Source organism: Ovis aries, chromosome 16, assembly GCF_016772045.2.
Source record: "Ovis aries strain OAR_USU_Benz2616 breed Rambouillet chromosome 16, ARS-UI_Ramb_v3.0, whole genome shotgun sequence".
Taxonomy (NCBI): Eukaryota; Metazoa; Chordata; class Mammalia; order Artiodactyla; family Bovidae; genus Ovis; species Ovis aries.
This window is the reverse complement of record NC_056069.1, coordinates 41219212-41243163: the sequence shown is the minus strand read 5'-3', so window position 1 is coordinate 41243163 and position 23952 is coordinate 41219212. Positions and strand designations below refer to the sequence as shown.

General features: G+C 39.2%; 1 protein-coding gene across 7 annotated transcripts in view; it reads left to right on the top strand.

Annotated features, from left to right (window-relative positions):
- Positions 1-23721, top strand: part of SUB1 (SUB1 regulator of transcription) — a 57738-nt gene extending 34017 nt beyond the window's left edge. Inside the window, exons 1-5 of one of the 7 annotated variants that reach the window (XM_060400553.1) lie at positions 5766-5812; positions 8356-8428; positions 11089-11205; positions 18971-19079; positions 20714-23721. In XM_060400553.1, coding sequence (XP_060256536.1) covers positions 8357-8428; positions 11089-11205; positions 18971-19079; positions 20714-20793 — 378 coding nt within the window. In that variant the 5' untranslated portion in view covers positions 5766-5812; position 8356 and the 3' untranslated portion in view covers positions 20794-23721. Of the gene's footprint in view, positions 1-5765; positions 6075-8355; positions 8429-11082; positions 11206-17243; positions 17336-18970; positions 19080-20713 lie in introns of those variants that run through there. The other 6 variants (XM_004017067.4, XM_060400552.1, XM_042233906.2 and 3 more) reach the window with 6 other exon arrangements.
- The last annotated feature ends 231 nt before the right edge of the window (positions 23722-23952 follow it).

Here is a 23952-nt window from a genome sequence, read left to right as displayed (position 1 = left end):
ATTTAAACTCATCTCAACCTTAGGGCCTTAAAACATGCTTCTTTCTCTGCTTCGAACCCCTAGCACCTAAATTTTAGCCTGTCTGTCCTTTTCATTAGGGTCCCTGACTGAATACTCCCATTTCACCTCTTTCAGGGTCTAAATTAACTTCACCCCAACACTCTTTACTACTTCATCTTGTTTTTCTTTTATTTTTTATAGCACTTATTTGAAATTACCATCTCTATTTAATTCTTTACTTGCTTATTGTCTGCTCCATGAGTTTATAGTGAACCAGTCAGTTTTGTTCACTCCTGAATTCCCAGCACTTAGAGCAGTTCTGGCATAAGGTAGATGCTCAATACACAGTTTATGAAATGAGGGAAACTGGGGAAGGACCTTTGGGCAGTTTCCTGCACTTGAGTAAAGAGAGTTGTAGCTCTTTCTTATCTTGGAGGAGTGTGTGCATGCTAAGTGACTTCAGTCTTGTCCCACTCTCTGTGACCCCATGGACCGTAGCCCTCCAGGCTCCTATGTCCATGGGATTTTCCAGGCTAAGACAGTGGAGCAGGGTTGCCATTTCCTCCTCCAGGGGATCTTCCAGACCCAGAGATGGAACCTGCATCTCTTCTGTCTCTTGCATCACCTGCTGGGTTTTCTACCGCTAGTGCCACCTGGGAAGCCCATTTTGGAGGGGAGGGAGCAGATACCATGAGTCAAATGACTCCCCCCAGTTTCCTGGACTCTGTCCTTCCATAGCCAGAGAGAACCATATCCATGGCTCTCAGTGCCCGGGCCACCCCATGATCCTCTAGTTACCCTACTACATAAGCTCAGTCCAGTCAAACACCTCCTACAAAGCCCCAGGGCACTCCTGGCCCCAAGGGAACTCTAGCTGGCTGGTCATAGTCAGTAAGGGTGCTTCGCTAGCTACCTGTGGTTGTGTAAACTCTAGGCTCGCAAGCTACCATGCTGGAACAGTGGTTCCTGAGTGAGTTTCATCTTTTTACAGTTTAATTTTCATATTTTTATTTTTGACTTTTTCATTTTTCTCATTGAAGTTTATCTTATATATTGTAAGATACACAAGTATCAAGTGAAATTTTACATCTGAATGGGCTTCCCAGGTGGCGCTAGTGGTAAAGAACCCCCCTACCAATGCAAGAGACAGAAGAGACACAGGTTTGATGCCTGGGTTGGGAAGATCCCCTGGAGGAGGGCATGGCAAACCACTCCAGTATTCTTGCTGGAAGAATCGCATGGACAGAGGAGCCTGGTGGGATACAGTCCATGGGGTTGCAGAGTGGGACATGACTGAAGCGACTTAGCATGCATGCATGGATGCATTACACCTATATATGCCTGTCTCTTGATGAGGGTGAAACAGGAGAGTGAAAAATCTGGCTTAAAACTCAACATTCCTTGTACAAATTTCCCAGAAGTCTTTGTGCTGTCACAAAACAGAACAGGGCTCATTGGCTTTAAGAGACTGTAAATGAAAGAAACAATTTGAAAGCCAAAATGGAAACAGACTACAGCAAGACTCAGACTCAGCAAGATGCACTGAGAAAAAAATAAGCTACAATAAAACATCATTAATTAAAAATTCATTATGGCAAGGCAAGTTTGATTAGGTGAAAAATGTTAATAAATGAAAAAAAATTTTAAATCCTCCATTAAATATGTGTGTATATCTATCAGGTATAAAGAGCAAATTCAGTGTATCTAAATAAAGGTGTGGCCACATAAAGATCCTTATGGAAGGTATTTTAATATAATTGATGAGAGTGATTAGAAACTATGCATATCAAGTGGGAAAAGGGTGATTTTTAAAGAGCATTTAAGTAGTTCAGACCCATCAGGCTTCCTTATGTACAATTAATTTGCTTCAGCAAACCCTTCAACTTTAAGTCATTATCTTCAATTCCAGGAGGAATTAACAAGGTTTTACTGTAAAAGTAGAATAACATTTCAAATGATTAATCCAGCATCACCCATACCAAAAAAATTAGTCATGAATCTTTAGTTTGGAAAGCTATTACTATACAATATAGCAAGAACCAAATGTTCACACAGCTGGAAGCAAAACCAGGTAAGGAGCAGGAAATCCTCACAGTGTTATACCACTGGTTCCTTTACTCATTAGAAATACAACTGCAATTTACAATCAAGCAGTAGAACCACTGCTTATTAAGAGGCACTAAATTGTAGGCATCTCAGCGGGGAGACAGAGAGGTATTTTTGAACGCAGTCATAGTGGGGAGCTGCGGAAAGGGGTTAGGTAGGATTCAACACGACACATTAGGAGCAAGATGCGTCTGCACTTTAGGTTTCTGAATGATATGATTACAGGTACAATCGAGCAAATAAAAACCAGAACAACCAACATATGAACCCTGAGCTTCCACATTTCCCTTTCAGGTGAGACACTGACACAGACCATCATTATCTAGGAGAATATGGCTTTCATTAAATCTCAATATGTCTCCCAAGTGGAGTGCTTATAAAATAAGTTATTCTAAACCATGTACACTTAACTTTGGAATGGAGACACACAGATACATGTAAACATCAAAAGAGTCACTCTGTTCCACGTCTGGGTCCAGACCAGTCCAGGCGTGGTGGAATATTAAGAGGCTGGGGCCTGATTAAACAATGAAGATGCAGGAGCCCAGACAGTACTAAATAAATCATTAGGAGACAATCAAGAAATGGCTTGTACATTAAACCATTTCAAAAAACCAAGTTTGACTAAATACTTTCAAGTTTGTCTTACTTTAGAAAAGCAGAACATTTAAAGTAAAAATTATCTGAGTGTATTTAAAATTGCCACCCTAGTTCATAGTAATTTTCTATTTTATTACTTTTGGGCTAAGGATTAAATATTTTCTTAGGCAAAAATCTCTTCTATGTTCTCAATTATTACACTGTAAACAATTTTTGTCTCATGGTCCTTTTTTTTTATTACTTGCAGTTTTGTTCATCTTCATTGAATTTCATATTTGAGAGACTCTTGTCTTGATTGAAACAAATTTGCACGACCATTGCTTTCCTCTGGTTTGGAGATAAGACTCTTACATGGCCTTGTGGACCTCCTAGAGAGCACGGTGCATTGACCTCCATCCTTAGATTGTAGTAAAGGGGAGAATGTGAGCCCTTACTTTCTCAGACTTGGGTCAGGGAGCTCAGCAGGACCCTGTCTTTTTGAGTGACCCCGTAGGGACTTCATTGTTTCTTTCTGACTTCAAGAATAGGGATCCACTTTGTAACTCCTCAGAGGAATTGTTCTTTGGCTCATAACTTGTCCTTTTCTCCATGGATTAGTTTTCTTGCCTTAATTTCACAGGAATGTAAGCTTCAGGAGCTCTGTAAGGGGTGAGGTTTTTGTCTGTTTTCTCTTCTGCTGTATTTGTACCACCAGCATCTGGGTCAGTGTCTGGTGTACATAGTAGGTGCTCAATAAAAATGTGTTCAATGAGTTTCTAAAAAAAAAAAAATCAACATTCAAAAAAACGAACAGCATGGCATCCAGTCCCATCATTTCATGGCAAATAAATGGGAAAAAAGTGGAAACAGAGGCAGACTTTATTTTTTGGGGCTCCCAAATCACTGTGGATGGTGACTGCAGCCATGAAATTAGAAGATGCTTGCTCCTAGGAAAAAAAGCTATGGTAACCTGGACAGCATATTAAACAGCAGATACATCACTTTGCCAACAAAAGTCTGTATAATCAAAGCTATGGTTTTTCCAGTGATCATGTATGCATGTGAGAGTTGGACCATAAAGAAGGCTGAGAGCTGAAGAATTGATGCTTTTGAACTGTGGTGCTGGAGAAGACTTGAGAGTCCTTTGGACAGCAAGTAGATCAAAACAGTCAATCCTAAAGGAAATCAACCCTGAAAGTTCACTGGAAGCACTGATGCTGAAGTTGAAGTTCCAATACTTTGGCCACCTGATGCGAAGAGCTGACTCATTGGAAAAGACCCTGATGCTGGGAAAGATTGAAGGCAAGAGGAGAAGAGGGCAGCAGAGGATGAAATGGATAGCATCAGCGACTTAATGGACATGAGTTTGAACAAACTCCAGGAGACAGTGAAGGACAAGGAAGCCTGGAGTGCTGCAGTCCATGGGGTCACAGAGACGGACATGACTTAGCAATTGAACAATGCCTATCTATTACCCAGACCAAGATATATTCAGCATCCCAGCAGATTCCTTCATACTCACTCCAAGTGATAGTCCCCTGAGGCCAACCTGACCTAGATCGCTATGGATTATTTTGCTTTTTTTGTGCTTTGCATAAAAGGAACTAGACAGCAAGTATTTCATTTTTAAGAAGTAGTCATGTAGCCTGACGTTGCATGCATAGAAGTGGGCTAGAGCATTTGAGGTCTCCCTCAGTCTGCAGCATCCAGGGTTTGAATCATGACTCATTCTCTGTATCACCTATAGCAGAACTTATTTAACCTTGTAAACCCTTGGTTTCTTTATAAAATAGAGAGAACAATCATTTCTACACTGGAAAGGGCTTATTAGGACGAGTGTTATATGTGAAGTGCCTCACTGCAGTGCCTGGAACATAGTGGATGCTTGATAAATGTGTTGAATATGTATTCTTGGCTATAGCAGGCATTCATTAAATATAGATTCAAAGACTCTATGAGTCATATTCCTGCTTATAGCATGGATATCTCTTGCCTTCTGTGAGCTCACATTTGCAGAACTTTAGGTACCTTTTTTTTTTTTTTTTTTGCCCCACGACTTACAGGATCTTAGTTCCCTGACCAGGGATTGAACTTCAGGCATCTGGCAGTGAAAGTGCCAAGCCCTAACCACTGGACTCCCAGGGAGTTCCCAGAACTTCAGTTTAGGAATAAGTGTGTGGGTGTGTGGTAAGGACTTCTGGGAAGACTTTTTTGCACTTTCTTGAATTAAACGTTATGACTGTGGCTTCCTTCCTTTGAATTCTACCAGCCAGGATCAAATACCCGAGTAGGGGGTAGCAGGCAAGGATCATTTCTTGGAAAATAGGCCAGAAGTGTTCTTTTTCAGATCTTTCTTCAGACATTTCACTTTAACACAAGAGACATTAACGGAACAAGTGCAAAGCACGGTGCTCATCAGTTCAGTCGCTCAGTCTTGTCAGACTCTTTGCGACCCCATGGACTGCGGCACGCCAGGCCTTCCTGTCCATCACCAACTCCTGAGTTTACTCAAACTCATGTCCATTGAGTCGGCGATGCCATCCAACCATCTCATACTCTGTCGTCCCCTTCTTCTCCAGCCTTCAATCTTTCCCAGCATCAGGGTTTTTTCAAATGAGTCAGTTCTTCGCATCAGGTGGCCAAAGTATTGGAGTTTCAGCTTCAGCATCAGTCGTTCCAGTGAATATTCAGGACTGATTTCCTTAAGGATAGACTGGTCCGATCTCCTTGCAGTCCAAGGGACTCTCAAGAGTCTTCTCCAACACCACAGTTCAAAAGCATCGATTCTTCGGTGCTCAGCTTTCTTTATAGTCCAACTCTCACATCTATATATGACCTCTGGAAAGACCATCGTTGCTAGTCATTCATGTTTAATTCGTTCCCTCTTTCACTCACAGTCAAATCCAATCTTCGCTGCCTCTTTCCCGGTTTCAGTTTAGGATGAGGGGCGGGCCCTTTAAGGCCCTGGAAAGGGTTTCGGTGTCGGGTTTTGGCGAGGAAGCCACGCCCCGTCGCGTGTGCGTAGTCTCAGCGGGGCGGGGCCGGCGTCTCTCTGCTGCCGTCACTTCCGTTTCTCTGTCAGTCGCTAGTGAGAGAGCAGCAGGCACTTCGGCTACTGGAGCGGAGCGTGAGTGCACGGGACCCCGCCCCCACCCCTACCCGTCGAAGCACCGCTCGGCCGACCCCTACCTTCCCAGCTCGGCCACTCTCCGCCTGACGCCCGGGTTCCTTGTCGGCCACGGCCGCAGGAAATGGCGGCGCTGCCTGATCTCCCCCTTCCCTTCCTCGGCCTCTCCGGACCCCCTCCTCCGTCCCGGACTACGAGCCGCACGCGTTTCAGGCCCCTTGGCGCCTGAAGCTGGCTCCCGGGATCGGCCCCGGGGTAGCGGGTGAGGCGATCTCGGGCGGCGGGTGCGGCCGGGCGGGGCCGAGGAGCCTCGGGAAGGGGCCCGGGGCACCCTCGGGACAATGCAGCAGCGGCCCGGTCCCGGGCGGGGGCGCGTGCGGGGCCTGCGTCCCTGGGGTCCTCATCCTTGCTCCCCGGAGCTGGGACGCTCTAGGGGCGGGAGGGAGCGGACCGGGTCGGAGGAGGCCGGGGGTGCGGCGGGGGAGTCCGTGGGTGGAGGAGTGAACGGCTGGTGTGTTGGGGGGGAGTGAGCTCTTCGAGGGAAGAAAATGGCGCTTGGTGCAAGTCCCTCCTCTTCCCACTCCGTCTCCTCTGCATTTCGCCGCCTCCTACGCCCCCTCCGACCAACCTGTCTCCCACCGCCCCAGCCATCGCCTGTCCCGGGGTTCGGGAGGCTTGCTGGCATCCCGGGACCCGCTTCCCCCGTTTAGGTGCTTACCACCCTCGTGTGGTACCGAATCCTCGTGCCCTTTACTTCTAGTTTATCTTTACCTCTTATTTTCTAATCCTTCTTCCCCCAGGCCTTTATTAAAACTCGAAGATTTCCTTTTTTTTTTAAGCTGTTTTTTGCTTTTTCTGTATATTCCGCACGACTATTACTCGTAATTCAGTATTACTTTGCCTGAATTGCGAGCCACGCCGTCCCCACTCCCCGCTCCCGAACAGTAAAGGCTCATTAAGTAAAAGTGAAAATATGTTTTGTTAGTAGTTCAAAGAGTAGTTTAGTTACCATTATCTGGTTTTCATGACGGAGGGACTTATTTGGGTTAAACACGAGGTGGTTCTTTGAAATGATCTTAGCCACCCCGGGCACCTTTAATGAGCAGATGGTGTAGTTATGCTTGACCGTTTCAAAGTGAAAAATAGGTTATGTTCAATTTAATTACCTTAAAAAAAAAGCTTCTTGGCATTATTAGCAGCTAGCATACAGAAACAACTACATTGATTTTGGAGATTAGGCTGTAAAGTGGAGCAGTAACTGGATTAATGTATAAAATGTGGTTGTGAACGTTGCTGGCTCCCCTCTGAATTTACTCTTCTTGTTATCAAGAAATTGCCAGTTAAAATCATCATGGCTGGGTGGAGCATGGTTTGAGCTTTTTGAATTTAGTGGCTAGAGTAGGGATGGCCCATTTCTTTTACCTTGACCTCCTCTTGTGAGACACATTGAATGCCATTGCTATGCAAGTGTAGTCCACAGCTGAATTATTTATGGTTGTTGAAGTCTTTTTTTTTCTGTTTTATTCAGCAAACATTTACAGTGTCTCTTGTGTATATTGGGCCCTTGAGGGCATATAGAAATTAATAGGGCTCAGTCTCTTCTGAATTGGAGATGCAGGGAGCGAAAGATACTTGCTATGAAAATACATGGAGTTTTAACACTTGGTATTACAAGTGCTTTGAAAAGAGGTAGAGCATGAAATTCCTTGAAATTTGGGAAACACAGAGGCACAAGACTCTGCTTTAGGTTCAGGCACTCTGTAAACTCCACAGGGAAGGCACTAGCTTGCGTACCTCTGTCTGGGGGGATCTCCAAAATCTAGGGAATTAGGGTCATAGTAGGAAGTGGAGGAAAGGATTTACCCCGCCCGTAAGCAGGTTCTTCAAATTTTAGTTACATTTCAGAGTAGAAAATCAGTGTGAAATGTAAGTGAACGTTAATTATGTATAACTTTGAATCAGAACTTGCTCGAACCTATACAGAACATGAAAAGTATGACTATAATGATAAAGCTAATTAGATAAAGACAGCTGTATAGTACAGTTGTCCACCATGCTATGTGTACATTGGGATTAATTCCTGCAATGAATAATTGTATGTAAGTCTCATTGGTGGGAAATAAAAAGCAATACTGAGAATTGTTCATATTTCTTCCTGGTTTGACAGTGATTGCTGTCAGCTGTCTCTTTGCAATGTACTCTATCTGTAAACATCTAACTCCTATCCATAATCATCTAACCCTGCTAAAATGAAGTATAAAAAGACCCACTAACTTTGAGAAAGAAATAGATGTAGGAGTATGAGATGTGTATGACATTTAGTTCTTTGCTGGGTTTAGAACTCTTCCCTCTGCATGTTATTTTCAACATGGAAGAGCTTTCGATTAAGAGCATAACTTCTATAGCATTGTGCTCAGTGTAACAATTCTAGTGCCCCACAATGGTAGAATGAACTGTGGAACTTCTTGAATCTTTGGGGTAGAGTTAAGTTGAAGGTAATGAAAAAGTTTATGAATTATTTACATAATGTATTTTTCTTTCAGAATGCCTAAGTCAAAGGAACTTGTTTCTTCAAGCTCTTCCGGTAGCGATTCTGACAGTGAAGTTGACAAAAAGGTGACTGTTACTACTCCAGGTCATTTTTGTGATACTTAATTCAGCAGTGTTGGTTCTGAAGGACAGCAGAGCGTCTCAGAACCTTAAAATGAGAGCCTGGATGGATGTTTCTGAAAGTGCAGGTGGCCCCTGACCTACTTGACTGAAATGCCTAGATGCTTGTGGTATACAAGCAGGCCACACCCTGAAGTCAGACTTGAGCAAGATTTCTGACTTCAGCAAGTTTCCTTTCGAGGCTTTTTAGGAGCCTTACAACCTCTACCTCAGACCCCAGGGGAATAGCACTAAGTTTAGGCCAAAGCCACTATTAGCTATTGCTTAGTAGACTTTTTAAACTGTAGGTATTCTTTATAGTGCTTGTGCGTTCTAAGTCATGTCTGACTCTTTGCAACCCCATGGACTGTAGCCCGCCAGGCTCCTCTGTCCGTGGGATTTCTAAGCAAAAATACTGGAGTGGGTTGCCATTTCTTCCTCCAGGGGATCTTCTCTACCCTGGAATCAAACTTGAGTCTCCTACATTAGCAGGCAGATTTTCTGCCTGGGAATCCCATTCTGTATAGTAGTTGAGCCATATTATATGAACTTTTTGAAAACAGAAATCAGTTTGATAGTCTTCTTAGCCTCTGAAGATTACATAAAATTTGGCTTGGTACGTTAAATTAGAATGTTATTTACTCTGATCCTCTCCTTTTAGTTAAATCAGCACTCAGCAAAGCTAGCATGAAATTACCCATTTTGATAGAAAAGGCTTTTTCTGCATTAGATGATAATTGTGCTGTAAGCTTAACTGCATTCTGCTTAACTGAAGATCTCACACTGTAGTGAGGGCTTCTTCCACAACTGTCCTTTATCTCCTAGTAGCTACATAGTTGTGTCTCTGAGCTCAGTTAATAGTGTTAGTTAAAAGAGAGCTTCTATGAGGATCTTGAAATACATATCATAATTTTGCTTGGAAGATTGAAAAAAGCTTCAAAGAGCATGCATAGCTATATTTGAGAAGGAAATGTCTTTTAGTTTTTAATTTGCGCACAGTATATCATTTGAATACATTCATTTAACAGATTCTTTGTTGAGCTTTTACATGCAGGGAATGTACCAGTCTACAGGGACTGTACAGAACTGATAAAAAGAGTAATTGCTTAGTGAGCTAATTTTTGCTGTTTATCCTAAACAGTACTGTTAATCCTGCAAGTACTTCCATTAGATGAATCCACTCTTTAGGTTTGTGTACATAAATATATACATTTTATTTTGCCTCGTATCATATAATTTGGTAAAACAGTAATAATTTATACCTTCCACTAAGGAACTAAGAAGCTTCCCTGAGAGCTCAGTTGGTAAAGAATCTGCCTTCAGTGCAGGAGACCCCTGCATTCCCTGGGTCGGGAAAATCCACCTGGGTGGGGAAGATCCATGAGCTGGCAAAGGGATAGGCTACCCACTCCAGTGTTGTTGGGCTTGGGGAACCAGGTGGGGCTCAGCTGATAAAGAATCCTCCTGCAATGCGGGAGACCTGGGTTCGATCCCTGGGTTGGGAAGATTCCCTGGAGAAGGGAACAGCTACCCACTCCAGTATTCTGGCCTGGAGAATTCCATGAACTGCATAGTCCATGGGGTCCTAAAGAGTTGGACACGACTGAGCCACTTTCACTTCACTTCAAGGAACATGACTGCCCTCTACTGTTTGAATTGGGAACTCTACTGATTTTCATGGACTGTTAGCTCTTTTTTGAGAATGAGTCTATATGAAAAGCTTTTATAGTAATGCTGCTTTTAAAACGTTTTGATTTTGAATGCTAGTCTAACACATTGCTGTCTAAAGTGATTTTTTTGTGATGAGGAAGTTTTGTGATGAGTTGTTGACCTCTGGTCTCCAGTACAAAATAGCTTTCTTAGCTTTCCCTACTCATAAACTGCCTGAACCAATTTAAGTCCCTTTTGGTTTTCTCGTCCTTTTTTTTTTTTTTTTAAGTATTTTATATATTTGGCTGCATTGGGTCTTAGTAGTGGCAATTGGGATTTTCTGTCTTCCTGCGACATGCAGAATTTTTTTCTTTTTTTTTTTAGTTGTGGCATGTAGGATGGATCTAGTTCCCTGACCAGGGATTGAACCCCGGCCCCCTGCAGTGGGATCACAGAGTCTTAACCACTAAACCATCAGGGAAGTCCAAGTCCCTTTTGGAATAGGCAGGCATAAATAATCATAAATTGGTTGTTGTCTTTCTAATTAGTATGTTTTTCTTTGTAAAAAATAACTGACTAGTAGACTTGTGGTTTCCAAAAGTTTTAAGTGTATTTAAAAGCAACAGTAGCCCCCCTCAGTCTTTTTTTTCTCACAGAGAAATTTTACGTGGGATCCCAGTCTATAATATAACTGTTGGTCTGGTGAATACCACTCTAATGCCTGAAGTATCTTGGTTTCCCAGGAAACCCAAAAGCTTGAAAACATTGTACTAGATAACAGTGGTGTGTTAGTTTCATAGTTCTGTTGTCAGGAAAAACTTAAAACTTGCCTGTGTATATATTGATGATTTTTTATTAATAATTGTAATCTTTTGATCCTCTTAAGTCTTAAAAAGTAATGCAATCTTTTGAACCTGAAATGCATTTTGTTCTTATGCAAATTTTAACCATATTTTTGCTTTTCTTTCAAGCTAAAGAGGAAAAAGCAAGTTGCTCCCGAAAAACCTGTAAAGAAGCAAAAAACTGGTGAAACTTCCAGAGCGCTGTCATCCTCCAAGCAGAGCAGCAGCAGCAGAGATGATAATATGTTTCAGGTAAAACTGGTATTTCCTTAATCCAGAAGTGTTAACCCAGCTTGATCTGAAGAATATGAAAAGTACCTCATCTGATAATGCCTACTAATCTCTTCTGTATATTATTCTCTTGACTAAGGATAGTCCTTGAAATAGAAGAAGAAGTTGGTAGAAATGAAAGCAATTTATATGATGCTAGATTTTTGTTACGATCTAGAGTTCAGTGGTTTTGCTGTATTTAAAACAAAGGGAGTTTAAAAGTTAGAGGAATCAAAAGAAGAAAGATTGAAAACTGCACATTCATAGAGAAGACTGGAGGAGCTAGGTCTGGCACTGGGCTGTGCACTGTGGATAGGATACTACTGGAGGGGAGACTGCGATATGACCTGCCTGATTTTGGCTTGATAACAGAAAAGGTAAATGAGAAAATGAGCCTTCTGTTTATATATTGGGTGGGGTGGGGGGTTAGAAATAAGGTTGAGTAGTGAGGGAAATACGTTAGAGGGCTTTGATGAAATTACTGATACAGCTTTTTCCCTTGGGTTTCTTATCTTGTTTTAGGGAGACTTGTTATTGGCATCATGGTGCAAGAAGGATTTATGGGAGAGGCAGTGATGATAAATTGATGTGAGGTGATAAGGGCTTAGATGGTTTTCCCAGCAGATGGAATAGTGATGATTAAGAGAGCTAGTGAGGAAGAGTGGACTGGAGGAATGAAGCAATCAGTGAAGACTGGTTTCAGATTTGAGACAGTAGAGATGGTTTCACTGATAAATGGCAAAGGTGGTTAAGTTTGGCCTTTGTGACCTGATTATAAGTGTGGTAAAGTGTCTTTCCTTTTGCACCTGGAGGATTTAGTTGGGAAATGTTCATGTGGGAAACATTAGTGCAGTTGACTGAAGCCTTCCACTGAAGTAAGCATAAACCAGAGAGGGAAGAGGAGGTGATTGAGTACATGTCTTGTGATAACTTAGGATGGAAGGAAAAAGAGGATATAGGTAAGAGAAGGTGAAAGAAAGTAAGAAGAGTGTGGTAATGGGAACAAGAAAAAAGTAAGTACTTTGTGGGAACATAAAAAAGATACGAAGGAGACGTTAGTATTAGTTGAAGCCAGAAGGTTGGACAAGATGAGAATGCAAACATGTTTTTATTAGAAAGCGAGACTTGTGTGTGTGTGTGTGCACCCTTTTGAAAAAGTTAGTGATGTCCTTGAAAGACAGAGTACCAGTATTAAGGTGAGAATGGGAAACTAGAAATTGGATGTTTTTATTTAATTTTGCCTTGTTATATGTCTGGATTAAGAAATAAGACACATGATAACTGTACTTAACACTGTAATGAACATTTGAACTGTACTAAGTGGATTTTCACTCTAGTTCTCTTGCCTGGAAAATCCCATAGATGGAGGAGCCTGGTAGGCTGCAGTCCATGGGGTCGCTAAGAGTTGGACACGACTGAGCATCTTCACTTTCACTTTTTACTTTCATGCATTGGAGAAGGAAATGGCAACCCACTCCAGTGTTCTTGCCTGGAGAGTCCCAGGGACGGGGGAGCCTCTATGGGGTTGCACAGAGTTGGACACGACTGAAGCAACTTGGCAGCAGCAGCAGCAGGTGGATTTTCAGATGTACCAGTCATGCAAAAAATGGTAATGTGTTAGCTTGAATATACTAGTAGTTTTTTCACTCTGAGTGTCTGAATATTGAATCAAGTTGTACATTTTAAATACATACATTTTAAAATTAAAAATTATGTAAAAAATGACAAAGTGCAGATTATTTACTTATGGGCTTTAGTCTTCGGACTGTTGTATATTTTAGAGGTACTAGGAGTAGACTAATTTGATAGAGAACATAAATTGCTGTTTGTAAGGAAGAATTATGAAAGGGCCCTCATTTATTTGAGTAGACAATATGATTAAAACTATGATAAAGGCTGAGAAGTTAAAGTGCAGATGATTATGAGTGAGAAAATGCTGAGAATCTTTCCTGAGGAAGTGACATTTGAAGTTTACGACATAAAGGAGCAGCCAGCTGTGCCAAGTGTGGGGGAGAGGAAAGCATTTTCAAAGTAGAGGGCATTGTGCAGATGCCTTGAAGTGGGAAGGAGCTTGGATTGTGCAGGAAGGTTGGCTGAGAGTGTAGGGAGGAGGTCTAGTTGGTAAAGAAGGTGAAGGGTCAGCTCTTGTAGGGCTTTCCTATTGGGAGGCCATTTTTAGGAGTTGAACTTTCTCTTAAGTGCACTTGAAAGCTATTTTAAGGGGCAGAATGGAATGTAAAATCTGCAAGAGAGTATCACTTCCTTTCATAGCCTTTCCTCCTGTATAGAATGAAGGAATACTTTGGAATATTTCAACTTAATGTTTATACTAAAGATACAGACTTCTTTCAAGTATTTACTTGCAACTATCTTGGGCTTTTCTCTGATCAGTTCTGTTTGCTATATGCCTACTTATACTTGGATAATAATAGAGCCTCTGTAGCCTCTTAGTGGATTTTATCTTGTCTGCCTTACCCTTGTTTGTACAGGTAAACCAGGACCCACGTTTAGAGATTTTATTATATTAGAGCAGGCTGGGAAAACTAGTTCTTTTATTATGGGGAGGTTATCTCACCAAAAAGAAGTGAGTTCAGTTCTTAAACCTTCATTTGAAAGGATCCCAAGCCTGAAAGGCTATTTATAGATGCCCCATTCTTTTGAAAGTGCCTCTGGGAGGGACATAGGCCTTATTTTCAGAGTGACTTTTCAAGATCTAGTCTGTGAAAGTAGTCTGTGTAGGCATTCTAAGAGAATTGTTATTGTTCAGTTGCTAGGTCGAGTCTGATTCTTTGCAACCCCATGGAATGCAGCACACCGGGCTTCCCTGTCCTGTCATCTCCTGGAGCTTGTTCAGACTCATGTCCATTGAGTTGATGCCATCCAACCATCTCATCCTCTGTCGTCCCCTTCTCCTCCTGCCCTCAATCTTTCCCAGCATCAGGGTCTTTTCCAATGAGTCAGCTCTTTGCATCCGGTGGCAAAAGTATTGGAGCTTCAGCATCAGTCCTTCCAATGAATATTCAGGGTTGATTTCCTTTAGGATTTATTGATTGAAGAGATAATACAACATTTAATTTCTGCCATTAGAGCCTTTTCCTTGAAATGGTATTTTGGCCGTAGAAAAATATTTTGGTGGTTAATACTGACTTTTAATTTGAATCCAAAGCATGTTAGAGTGAGTACATTCGTTATATAAAATGAAGACTTTATTAGTAACAATGGTTTGATAATTTATTAGAAAGGTGCAGGATGGGGTTTTTAAAAGGAAAATCAGTTACTCTCATTGTATTTTGTAAATTTGTAATAAGTTTTATTTAATTTTAAAAATAGTACTATATGTTTTCTATGTTTTTCATTTGCCAAGAAAATGCCTAGAAAATAGCTTCCAGAGTGGAACTTTGTTAGAGATTGCTAGAATCTTTAAGGATCCAGGTTATCAGGTACACTTTACCAAAGACAAATCTAAAATCTAAATTAAAATTGTTTGGAGTAGCCGTAAGACAAGATTAAAAAAAAACAAAACTAAATACTCATCTTTTGAGAATAGGTCACTAATTAGAAATAGGTCACTAATAGAATAGGTCTGCTCATTAGAAAATTAACTAGTAGAATTAGTTTTCTCTGTGTGTAGTGTGAGGTAGTTGTTGAGACTCATTTTTCACCCCTGTACAGATAATCTAGTTGTTCTATTACCGTTTGTTGAAGACTGTTCTTTTCCTGTTGACTCACCTTGGATATTTATAAAGAAAATCAGTAAATATGTAAAATATCTATTTCTAAACTCTGTTGTATTCCATTGATCTGTATGCCTGTCTTTACTTCAGTACCACACTGTCTTAATTACTGTACTTTTATGGTGAATTTTGCAGTCAGGTAGCGTAAGTCCTTAAACATTGTTCGTTTTTCACCTTCAGAATTATTTTTGCTATTCTATGTATTTTGTATTTACATACACATTTTATAATCAGTTCTTCAGTTTTTATAAAGTCTACTGGGATTTTGATTGGGATCGGGAAAGCTGAAGAACAGCTTGGAAAAAATCTGCAACTTGATCATATTGGTATCTTTCTCCATTAATTTAGATCTTTTTGAATTTCTGTTTTGTAATTTTTCTGTTATATCTTCTGTCAAATTTATTCCAAAGCATTTTGTGTGTTTTGATTCTATCTCAAATGTATTATTTCCTAACATCATTTTCTAGTCATTCGTTGCTAAAAATATGTATAGTACATAATATATGTAAATTATAACATTCTATATTTTATAAATGTGAAATATATATTTTTAATGATGTGTTACAATTTTCTCTGTTGATGATTTTGTCTGCTTTTATATCATCCTTTTTCTTGCTTTATTGCTATTATTTCCGGAACAGTATTGAAAAGAAGTGGTGAGAGCAGACACCTTGGTTTATTCCTGATGTCAGGGGCGAAGCGTGCTCTCTTTTCCCTCTAGTGTCTATCACTTAAGCTCTGGGATGAATGTGTGTGCTGTGGATTTGCTGCTTTGGACTGGGAGAATGAAAAGTTATGGAATAAACACAGTGCAGTTTTCTGTAGGGTCCATCTTTGGAGATTTGTGTTAAAGTGGATGCTGGATATATTAAGGGAGCGTATAAAAAATGCACAGTAAGTTTTGCAGTAAGTTTCAGATTTTGGTGGAGCAGCATCATTCTGTGTCATCAGGCTTTCTTTTCCTTTTCACCCCCACAGTTCTTTGGTGCTGGTGTTCTCTGAAGCATTTTTGCCAAATTTTAGTGTCAGTTTATTGGTCTATACTTTTTCTCTACTTTAAATAATTTATTTATTACAATCACAAATTATTTGAAAAATGTTTACGGACTTCAAATTGATGGTCAGCCATGTTTGGGAGGAAGAAAAGACCTCTTTAAGTTCGTCTTTGGCAAACAAAAACAGTTATGCACGTCATTGAAATTGTGGGTGAGGACGCTTGTGAGAAGCTTCTAGCGATCGAGGTAGGAGTTAACATAGCTACCGACAGTGTGTAGTGTTAACTGTATTGTGCCATGCTGATTACATAAAATAACTGAGTATTATTATTAATTTAAGACTGAGTATTATTAATTTAAGAATGGCATTTAAAATGCCATTCATATACTTACATTGTCTTTTTTAAAAAATAGATTGCTTTTGGTCTTGATCTTTAATTTTTTTTCCTAGTGAGATTTTAAAGTTGTAACCATTTTCTACATCAGATTTCTCAGGAATAAAAGGAAGATTTGCAGAAAAGGTGGTGTTATTCTCCTTTGTTTTTCTTTCTTTTTTTGGTTCTTATTCCAAAGACCTACATAAAGGCTTCAGAATTCTCTTACTGGTATTTCAAATCCTTTTCAGTATTTGCTCCATCTATTCACCCTATCCTTGAATCTGTATCCCTGAATCCTTGATCAGTATTGTGTCTTTCTCCTTTCCTTTGTCTATTCCTCATCACTTTTTCCTTAAGTAATGGCTTGTAGTTTTTCAGGGTCAGATTTCACCACTTGCAGTCTCTTCTACTGCTCAAGCCCACACTGAATGCAGAGTTGACTTACCTAATCAGTATTAATTTTGGAGGTTTTTAGTGTATTTTATCTATTCATCTGTCGCATGGGCTTACCACAAAACCAGAATGAAATGGTGTTCACGTCAGTGCTGTAGGTGCCTAAGATAACTTTACGTATTCATTTAAGTCAATATTATAAATCACTGTTGGGAGTTTCACTGTGATAATTACTTTGGTCTTATTTAATTCATCCGTTTAAACAGTTTGCTGGGAACCCAATATGACAGGTACTAGGGATACAAAGAGGACTGTAAAAAATAAGCCATTAATACTGACAGTAAGATCACTGGTAACTTTAGAAAGGGAAGATGGAACCTGTCTGGAAATGGTAGATACGAAACCAGTGGAAAGGGAAAGAATGTACAATACAGTGCAGAGTTGAACTGCCTGGGTCCAGTTATACATAGATAGTTTTCAGTACTAAATACTTCATGATTTGTTGTTGGTTTAATCCTCAGATGTGGAGGACCTGGCTATAATTTATGCTTGGATTAACCCCCCCGAGTTGTTCCAAGGGTCAACTATATATGGAAGAAATGGGATACAAAAGGTATAGAACTTAGGAATTCATGATGATGTGGGTAAGAGATTTAAGGCATTTATCCATACTTAATGGACTGTATTTTCTCCACAAAGCATGAGACATACCCTGAAAGTAGGGGTCACACCAATAGGACAAGAAACTTATTTGAGAATGAAAAACTAAAGCAAAATGAATAATATCTGAGATAAGAAAAGGCAGCTTGAGCACATCACAGGCAAGGCGAAAGCCGTAAGTGTGTACTTGTGTTAGCACAATCCCGATAAAAGGGATTAATAATGAAGGGACCCAGATTTGTAAGGAAAGGAACTTTTTGATGTGTCTTAAGCACAAAATCATAGCTAGTATTTTAAGTTAGTAAGAGTGAAGGGTAGGTTTAAAATGGGTAAGAGGTAGGTAGAGAGAGTAGAGGTTTTGACTAGAAAGTGTAATTTCTTAGCTTACGTGCTAGACAGTACATTGCAGCAGCATAAGATATGTTGGAAAGTGCTTGTAGTCACTGTTGAGTAAAACCTTTTCCTTCCCTGTGCCATTGGTAGTTAGGCAGCAATAGATTTTTGAAAAATAGTTTTCTATGAAAGGTTCTAAATTCTCAGATTTAGGCTGTAAGTAGAGTGTGTTAAAATGTCGTATGAAATGAATGTCTAAAAGAAAAAGCTCTCTTGTTCCCATTGACTGGAACTCTGGATTCTTATATTCAGAATGATTGCTAAACCATTGTAGCTGGGCGAGTCTGTGGATTCCTATAGTTGTAGTTTGTACTAGATTTTGCTTTCTCATGATTTTTATTATAAAAAAAAAGACAACATAAAACTTAACCATCTTCCCCATTTTTAAGCATACAGTGATATTAAATATTTTCACGTTTGTTGTGAAACACATTTCCAGAGCTTTTTCATCTTGTAAAACTATTACATAACAACTCCCCCTTTCTCCCTATCCCTGCTGCTGCTGCGTGTCGCTTGTCGTGTCCAACTCTGTGCGACCCCATAGATGGCAGCCCACCAGGCTCCCCCGTCCCTGGGATTCTCCAGGCAAGACCACTGGAGTGGGTTGCCATTTCCTTCTCCCATGCATGAAAGTGAAAAGTGAAAATGAAGTCGCTCAGTCGTGTCCGACTCTCAGCGACCCCATGGACTGCAGCCCCCCAGGCTCCTCCGTTCATGGGATTGTCCAGGCAAGAGTACTGGAGTGGGGTGCCATTGCCTTCTCCCCTCCCTATCCCTAGCCCCTGGTAACCACCATTCTACTTTCTATATGGCCTGACTACTCCAGGTAGCTCATATTAAATGGAATCATCCAGTATGAAGCTTTTTGTGATGGGCTTATTTCACTTAGCATAAGATCTCAAGGTTCATGCATGTTGTACCATGTGACAGTATTTCCTTCTCTTTTAAAGCAAAGTAATTTCATTAATGTATGTCCCACATTTAATGTAAAAATGATTGTAAATGTGACATGTACTTTGTTTCATCTTCTTAGAAAGATTTCTTTTTTAACAGTGATAGCTCCTTTGATGTAGTGTTGATATCGAGAACTGTAATTATTTTTGTGTTTAGAAGTAGAGTGAGTGTGCAGCAAGTGAGAATATAAATATGGATATCATTGTTAAACAGCTGTTTTATGTTTTTTTTCCTTTTGTAGATTGGGAAAATGAGGTATGTTAGTGTTCGGGACTTTAAAGGGAAAGTCTTAATTGATATCAGAGAATATTGGATGGATCCAGAAGGTGAAATGAAACCAGGAAGAAAAGGTAAGGTTTAATTTCCTAAATTTGGTCCTAATATTGGGATTATGTAAGCTTGAAATTGTTTGGACTTTATTTGAAATTGGAATAATGTTGGCAGTGAATAGGTCCTGAAAGATTCTCTTTGTCTTCTATAGCGTTTTTGGACATTTAACTTACTTTATGAGATGTCTTAAATATAGCTGTTGAAATACCTTCTCCTCCCCCAGTAATACCCCTAGTATCACTTTAGTTGGCTGCCACTTTATTGTTAATTCGAATGTGTCTTTAAGAAGATGACCTCAGTTCCGAACTAGAGTGGGGACACTGGGAAAGTATAACAGCTGGAATGGAAAATCCTGATCTACAGCGTTGACTTCGGATTCATCTCCAAAGGATATTCTTTAGGGTGATATCCTAAAGCACAAATGTCCTCCATTTGTGCTTCATCCAGTCCCAAGCATGGCATCATCACAAAAGCACACTTTCTTTCATGAAATAGCGAGAGAATATTTGTGTACCAATACAAATCCTTATATTTGGCTGGTTAGCTGCTTTAGGTTGATCCTTAGCTAATGAAAAATGCCTCCTTATTTTTTCCTATTTTGCCCGCATGCCATTTTGAAAAGCACCATGGTTGCCTCATTGAATTTTGACTTTATTAAACTTAAAACCTTTGTTTTCACACCCTTTTCTTCTTTAGGCCACTTTTGGGTTGATCATTCAAATTGCCCCAATGTAGCCAATGGCAAATTTCTTGTTACTGTAAACATTTACTAAAGTGATTGATTAATCCTTCCTCAGTGTTGTCCCAATACATTCTCCTCCTCCTCCTCAATTCCACGGCCTCCTAGCAGTTTTTTGAGAAATTTATTAATTCTTCCATTTCTAGTTTCTCTCTTTGTATGTGTCAAGGAATAGAACACAAGAAGTTTAAAGTACAAAGTACTTTCTGTTCATACTTTTTCATCTTAAATAGGAACAACATGTCATTAGCTAATTTTTAAATGTTTGTCAGGTGATATGCTGAGATTTTATTCACTTTGGCTAATTTTTCACAACAGCTATTTGCGTTATAAGCATCTTTTTACAGGTGAGGAAACTGAGGTTTAATGGAGTTAGTGACAGTGAGGCTGGTATTTGAACCTTGGCAGCATGACTCCAGAGTGCACGCTTAACCCAGTATGCATGATTTAGAAAGTTCATGGGCCATGTCTCAGGGCTTTTTCCAGAGTGAAATGAGTGCTTCTGGAAGAAAGCACAAAGTCATTCATGCTGAATTCCTGTGGAAATTGTGAGCAAATGTTGGAAACAGCTGGTTGTAGAAATGGGGTGTCACAAACCAAATATAAGCTTGGCCACGTAGCCTGCTAGTTTGTAAGCATTTGTGAGCCAGATCTTCAAATCATTATTTGTTCTCACTGGGTATAATAGGCATTATGTAGGATGTGGTGTTGAAAGTAAAACTGGATAGAAGGATGGACCTACAAAAGTAATTGTGATGAATATGACAAATAAATGTAAGAGATTTGATTCTTAGTGTGCCATTGTGCCATTTGAAATGGCAATTTTGATAAAACAGTATTTTAGTTGGAAGTAGAAAATCCTCAAAAGAGCTTAAGTAGATTTTTTTAACTTTTGATTTTTAAACATTTTTTTAGGTATATCTTTAAATCCTGAACAATGGAGCCAGCTGAAGGAACAGATTTCTGACATTGATGATGCAGTAAGAAAACTGTAAAATCAGAGCCATATAAAACCTGTACTGTTCTAGTTGTTTTAATCTGTCTTTTTACATTGGCTTTTGTTTTCTAAACATTGTTTTCCAAGCTGTTGTATATTTGGATTGCAGAACAATTTGTAAGATGAATACTTTTTTTTAAATGTGCATTATTAAAAATGTTCTGAGTGAAGCTGATTGTCAGTTTTATTAAGGAGGCTTGCTTTTGTGTCCACCACCTAGTGTAAAATAAAATCAAGTAATACAATCTCAACTGTTGTGGCCTTCTTTGATCAGAAGAGTTGGTACTGTTTAAGGCCAAAAATAACAGTTTTATCTACCTTTTAGTTTCAGCTCAGCCTTTCCGTTCAAAAGGGTTTGCTTTGCATTGAATTTATAAACTTGTGATTTGTGAAATTCATAGTTGATCTGTTCTAATCAGATGTCTGGACTTGTTTGATTTTTTTTTCCCCTGACCTCAGTGATATTTCACTTTCCCCTTTTTTCCTCACTTTTGTTTCTTTCTAATAACTATCTTGTCATGTTCAATTTTCATTTTGCCTTTGCTCTTTCTCTTGAATATGTTGTGCTAATTTGGAAAGTCTGAAACTGTCAAAATGTTAGTTATCTCAATAAGGTACTTGTAAGTAAAATATATGAGAACTACAATTACTAATTCTACTGTGTTAAGTATTAGGAGATATGGTTTGATAAACAACATAGCTTGTTTGAAAACTCCGAGCAAGTAAATGTATGTCATAACCTGTAGTATTCTGTGTAGTTGTTATCTTATTGCTTAGTCTGCAGAAAATAATAACTTAGGTGTCTGATTTGCTTTCACTTATTATACATACTCACCATGGGATGATATCTATAAAATCAGATATTGTTACATTAGACTAGGATTTAATAGAAATAATGAAAGCTTACTGGCCTAACATTTTATTTTATAACATTGAGTATGGATTATGGACAGCCAGAGATATCACTGAGCTTAACTGTCATAGTAAATGTCAGTTTTTAGGGGAAAGAGCATATTGAGCACATATTTGTGATTTTTGGCCTTTGCTTCAGTAGACTTGGTTCTTTTGCAGTTTATCTACTGGACAATGGCATTCTAGACTTAATGTTACTAAGTTTTAGCAGGCACTCTGAATTGATTTTCATTGAGCCATAATGATGAAGCAGAAATAGGCTGAGGCACAGATTTCAGGGGTTTTGTAGCAATAAGTAGGGCATGGTGTGCCTTAGAATGTAAAGGAACTGTAACAGATTAAGGCGGCAGTGAAGAGGAAGGAATTCTCTTCACTCTAGATGATGACATACTGATATTTTAATCACATTGACAGGACATAGTTCTAGATAGAACAGTTAAAAAGAAAAGTTTAAAGATGTGAAAAATTGTTTCTGACATTTGGTAGCAAATCGCAAATGGTTACTGCCATATCAGAGAGTTGCACTATAATACCAAGTTTGATTACTACGTCTAAAACATTTTATAGTAGAATTGTCAAGGACTTATTTCAAAACCATCTGCCAGGCCACATGGAGTTACTAGTTTTTTTTCTGGCAGCTATGTTTCTTTGACATTTTAAAGATTTTTTTTAGAAATGTTTTAAGCAGTAACCCTAATATGTGCATTAATTGAGGAAATAAATCCTCCTTTCTGATATTTTAGCCTATATCACATAATAGGTACCAAAGTGTTCAGAATATGTATTTTAGACAAATCATACTTGTTTGAAAACTTCCCCCTCATTTGGGAACAGTAACTGAATTGGGTAGATTTGTAAATTCCTTATATATACAGAAAGGGTAGTTAGAACGTATAACTCTGATTTTGGTATAAATGAAAAGGGAATAATGGGTAGCTTTCGTAGGTTTATGTGAAATTAGGAGGTATGTGCATTTTGAAACAATCTGCTAGTACAGAGATGGTGCTGAAATCTGTTACCTAGGCATTTTCTAGCTGTTTAACATTGTCATTAACACTTTTACCTAAGGAGTGTTTCTCTGGCAGATTTTTGATAAGGTTCTTGGTAAATTCATTTTGATATATTACTGAATATATAATATACAGAAATTATCAATCTCGTGTGAAAGGGATGAGAACTGGGTTAAAAGAAGAGAAAATAACTTGTGCTGGAAAGAAAAGATAGGGTAATGTTTTCTGTTTCAACTTTACCTTCTTGGTAGGATTTCTTCCAGGAAGAAAGTATGGCATTTTGAGGCAATGGTTTCTTACCTAGTAATGCCAAAATTAATTGAATTTGCATCAGCCCTTGAATGTGTGCAGTAGCAGGCCCTCTCTTAATGAATTTTTCCTCTGTGTTTTTTTAAACTACAAGTAGCATCTGACCAATTTCCAGGGCTCTTGGCATTTTATTTAAAGAACAACCACTAGAAAAAAACTCTTATAATTTTGTTCTTGTTTTGCTTCATAAATGCCTAAGAACTTCTTTTGAAAGAAGAATGCTCCTACCTCGTTAGCCAGTCAAAATGCTGTGATGATCAGCCTATTCTACATAATGTGTTTAGGAAGAAAGACAGGAAAAAAGGGTACATCCTGGCTTGGCTATTGAGGGGGAAAGTGAAAGAGCTGTGTATTGATTATTACGTGTTCCTGATGGGGGTATATTAGAAGAGTACTATGAAATTCTGAAATTTAAAAGTGCTAATACTTAGGATGTCTCCGGAAAGTATTTGCAACTCACTTTTTATGGAAATTCAGAGAAACACTCAAAACACTTTTTGCTTTTTTTTTCTTTTTTAAAGTGGTGTTTTTCTAGATAAACTCTAGTGGTAAACTTCACATGGTTAACAAATATGTAATTCTGTACTTGTGGAATACCTGTCTGCTTTGTTTGGTACATCTTCCATGGAGATGTCGATGAATATAATACTGCATCTGTGAATATTTTAAATGTTGAAATAAAAACAAGAAATGTGCCCTCTGTGTCATCCCAGTTTCACAAACCCGAAGGTGAATGGCAAAGTTATCCGTTGAATAGGTTTTGTTAACTAGGACACCTTTTCTCTGTGAATGCTTTGGAATGTGAATTAGCCTTTGAGTGTTAAATCGTCTAAGGACCTCTGGGACTGGGTGATAAGGTCCTGTCTGTTTTCATTTACTTGATCCAAATGGAAAAATGAAAAATATTAAGGTATATATGGCCTCTT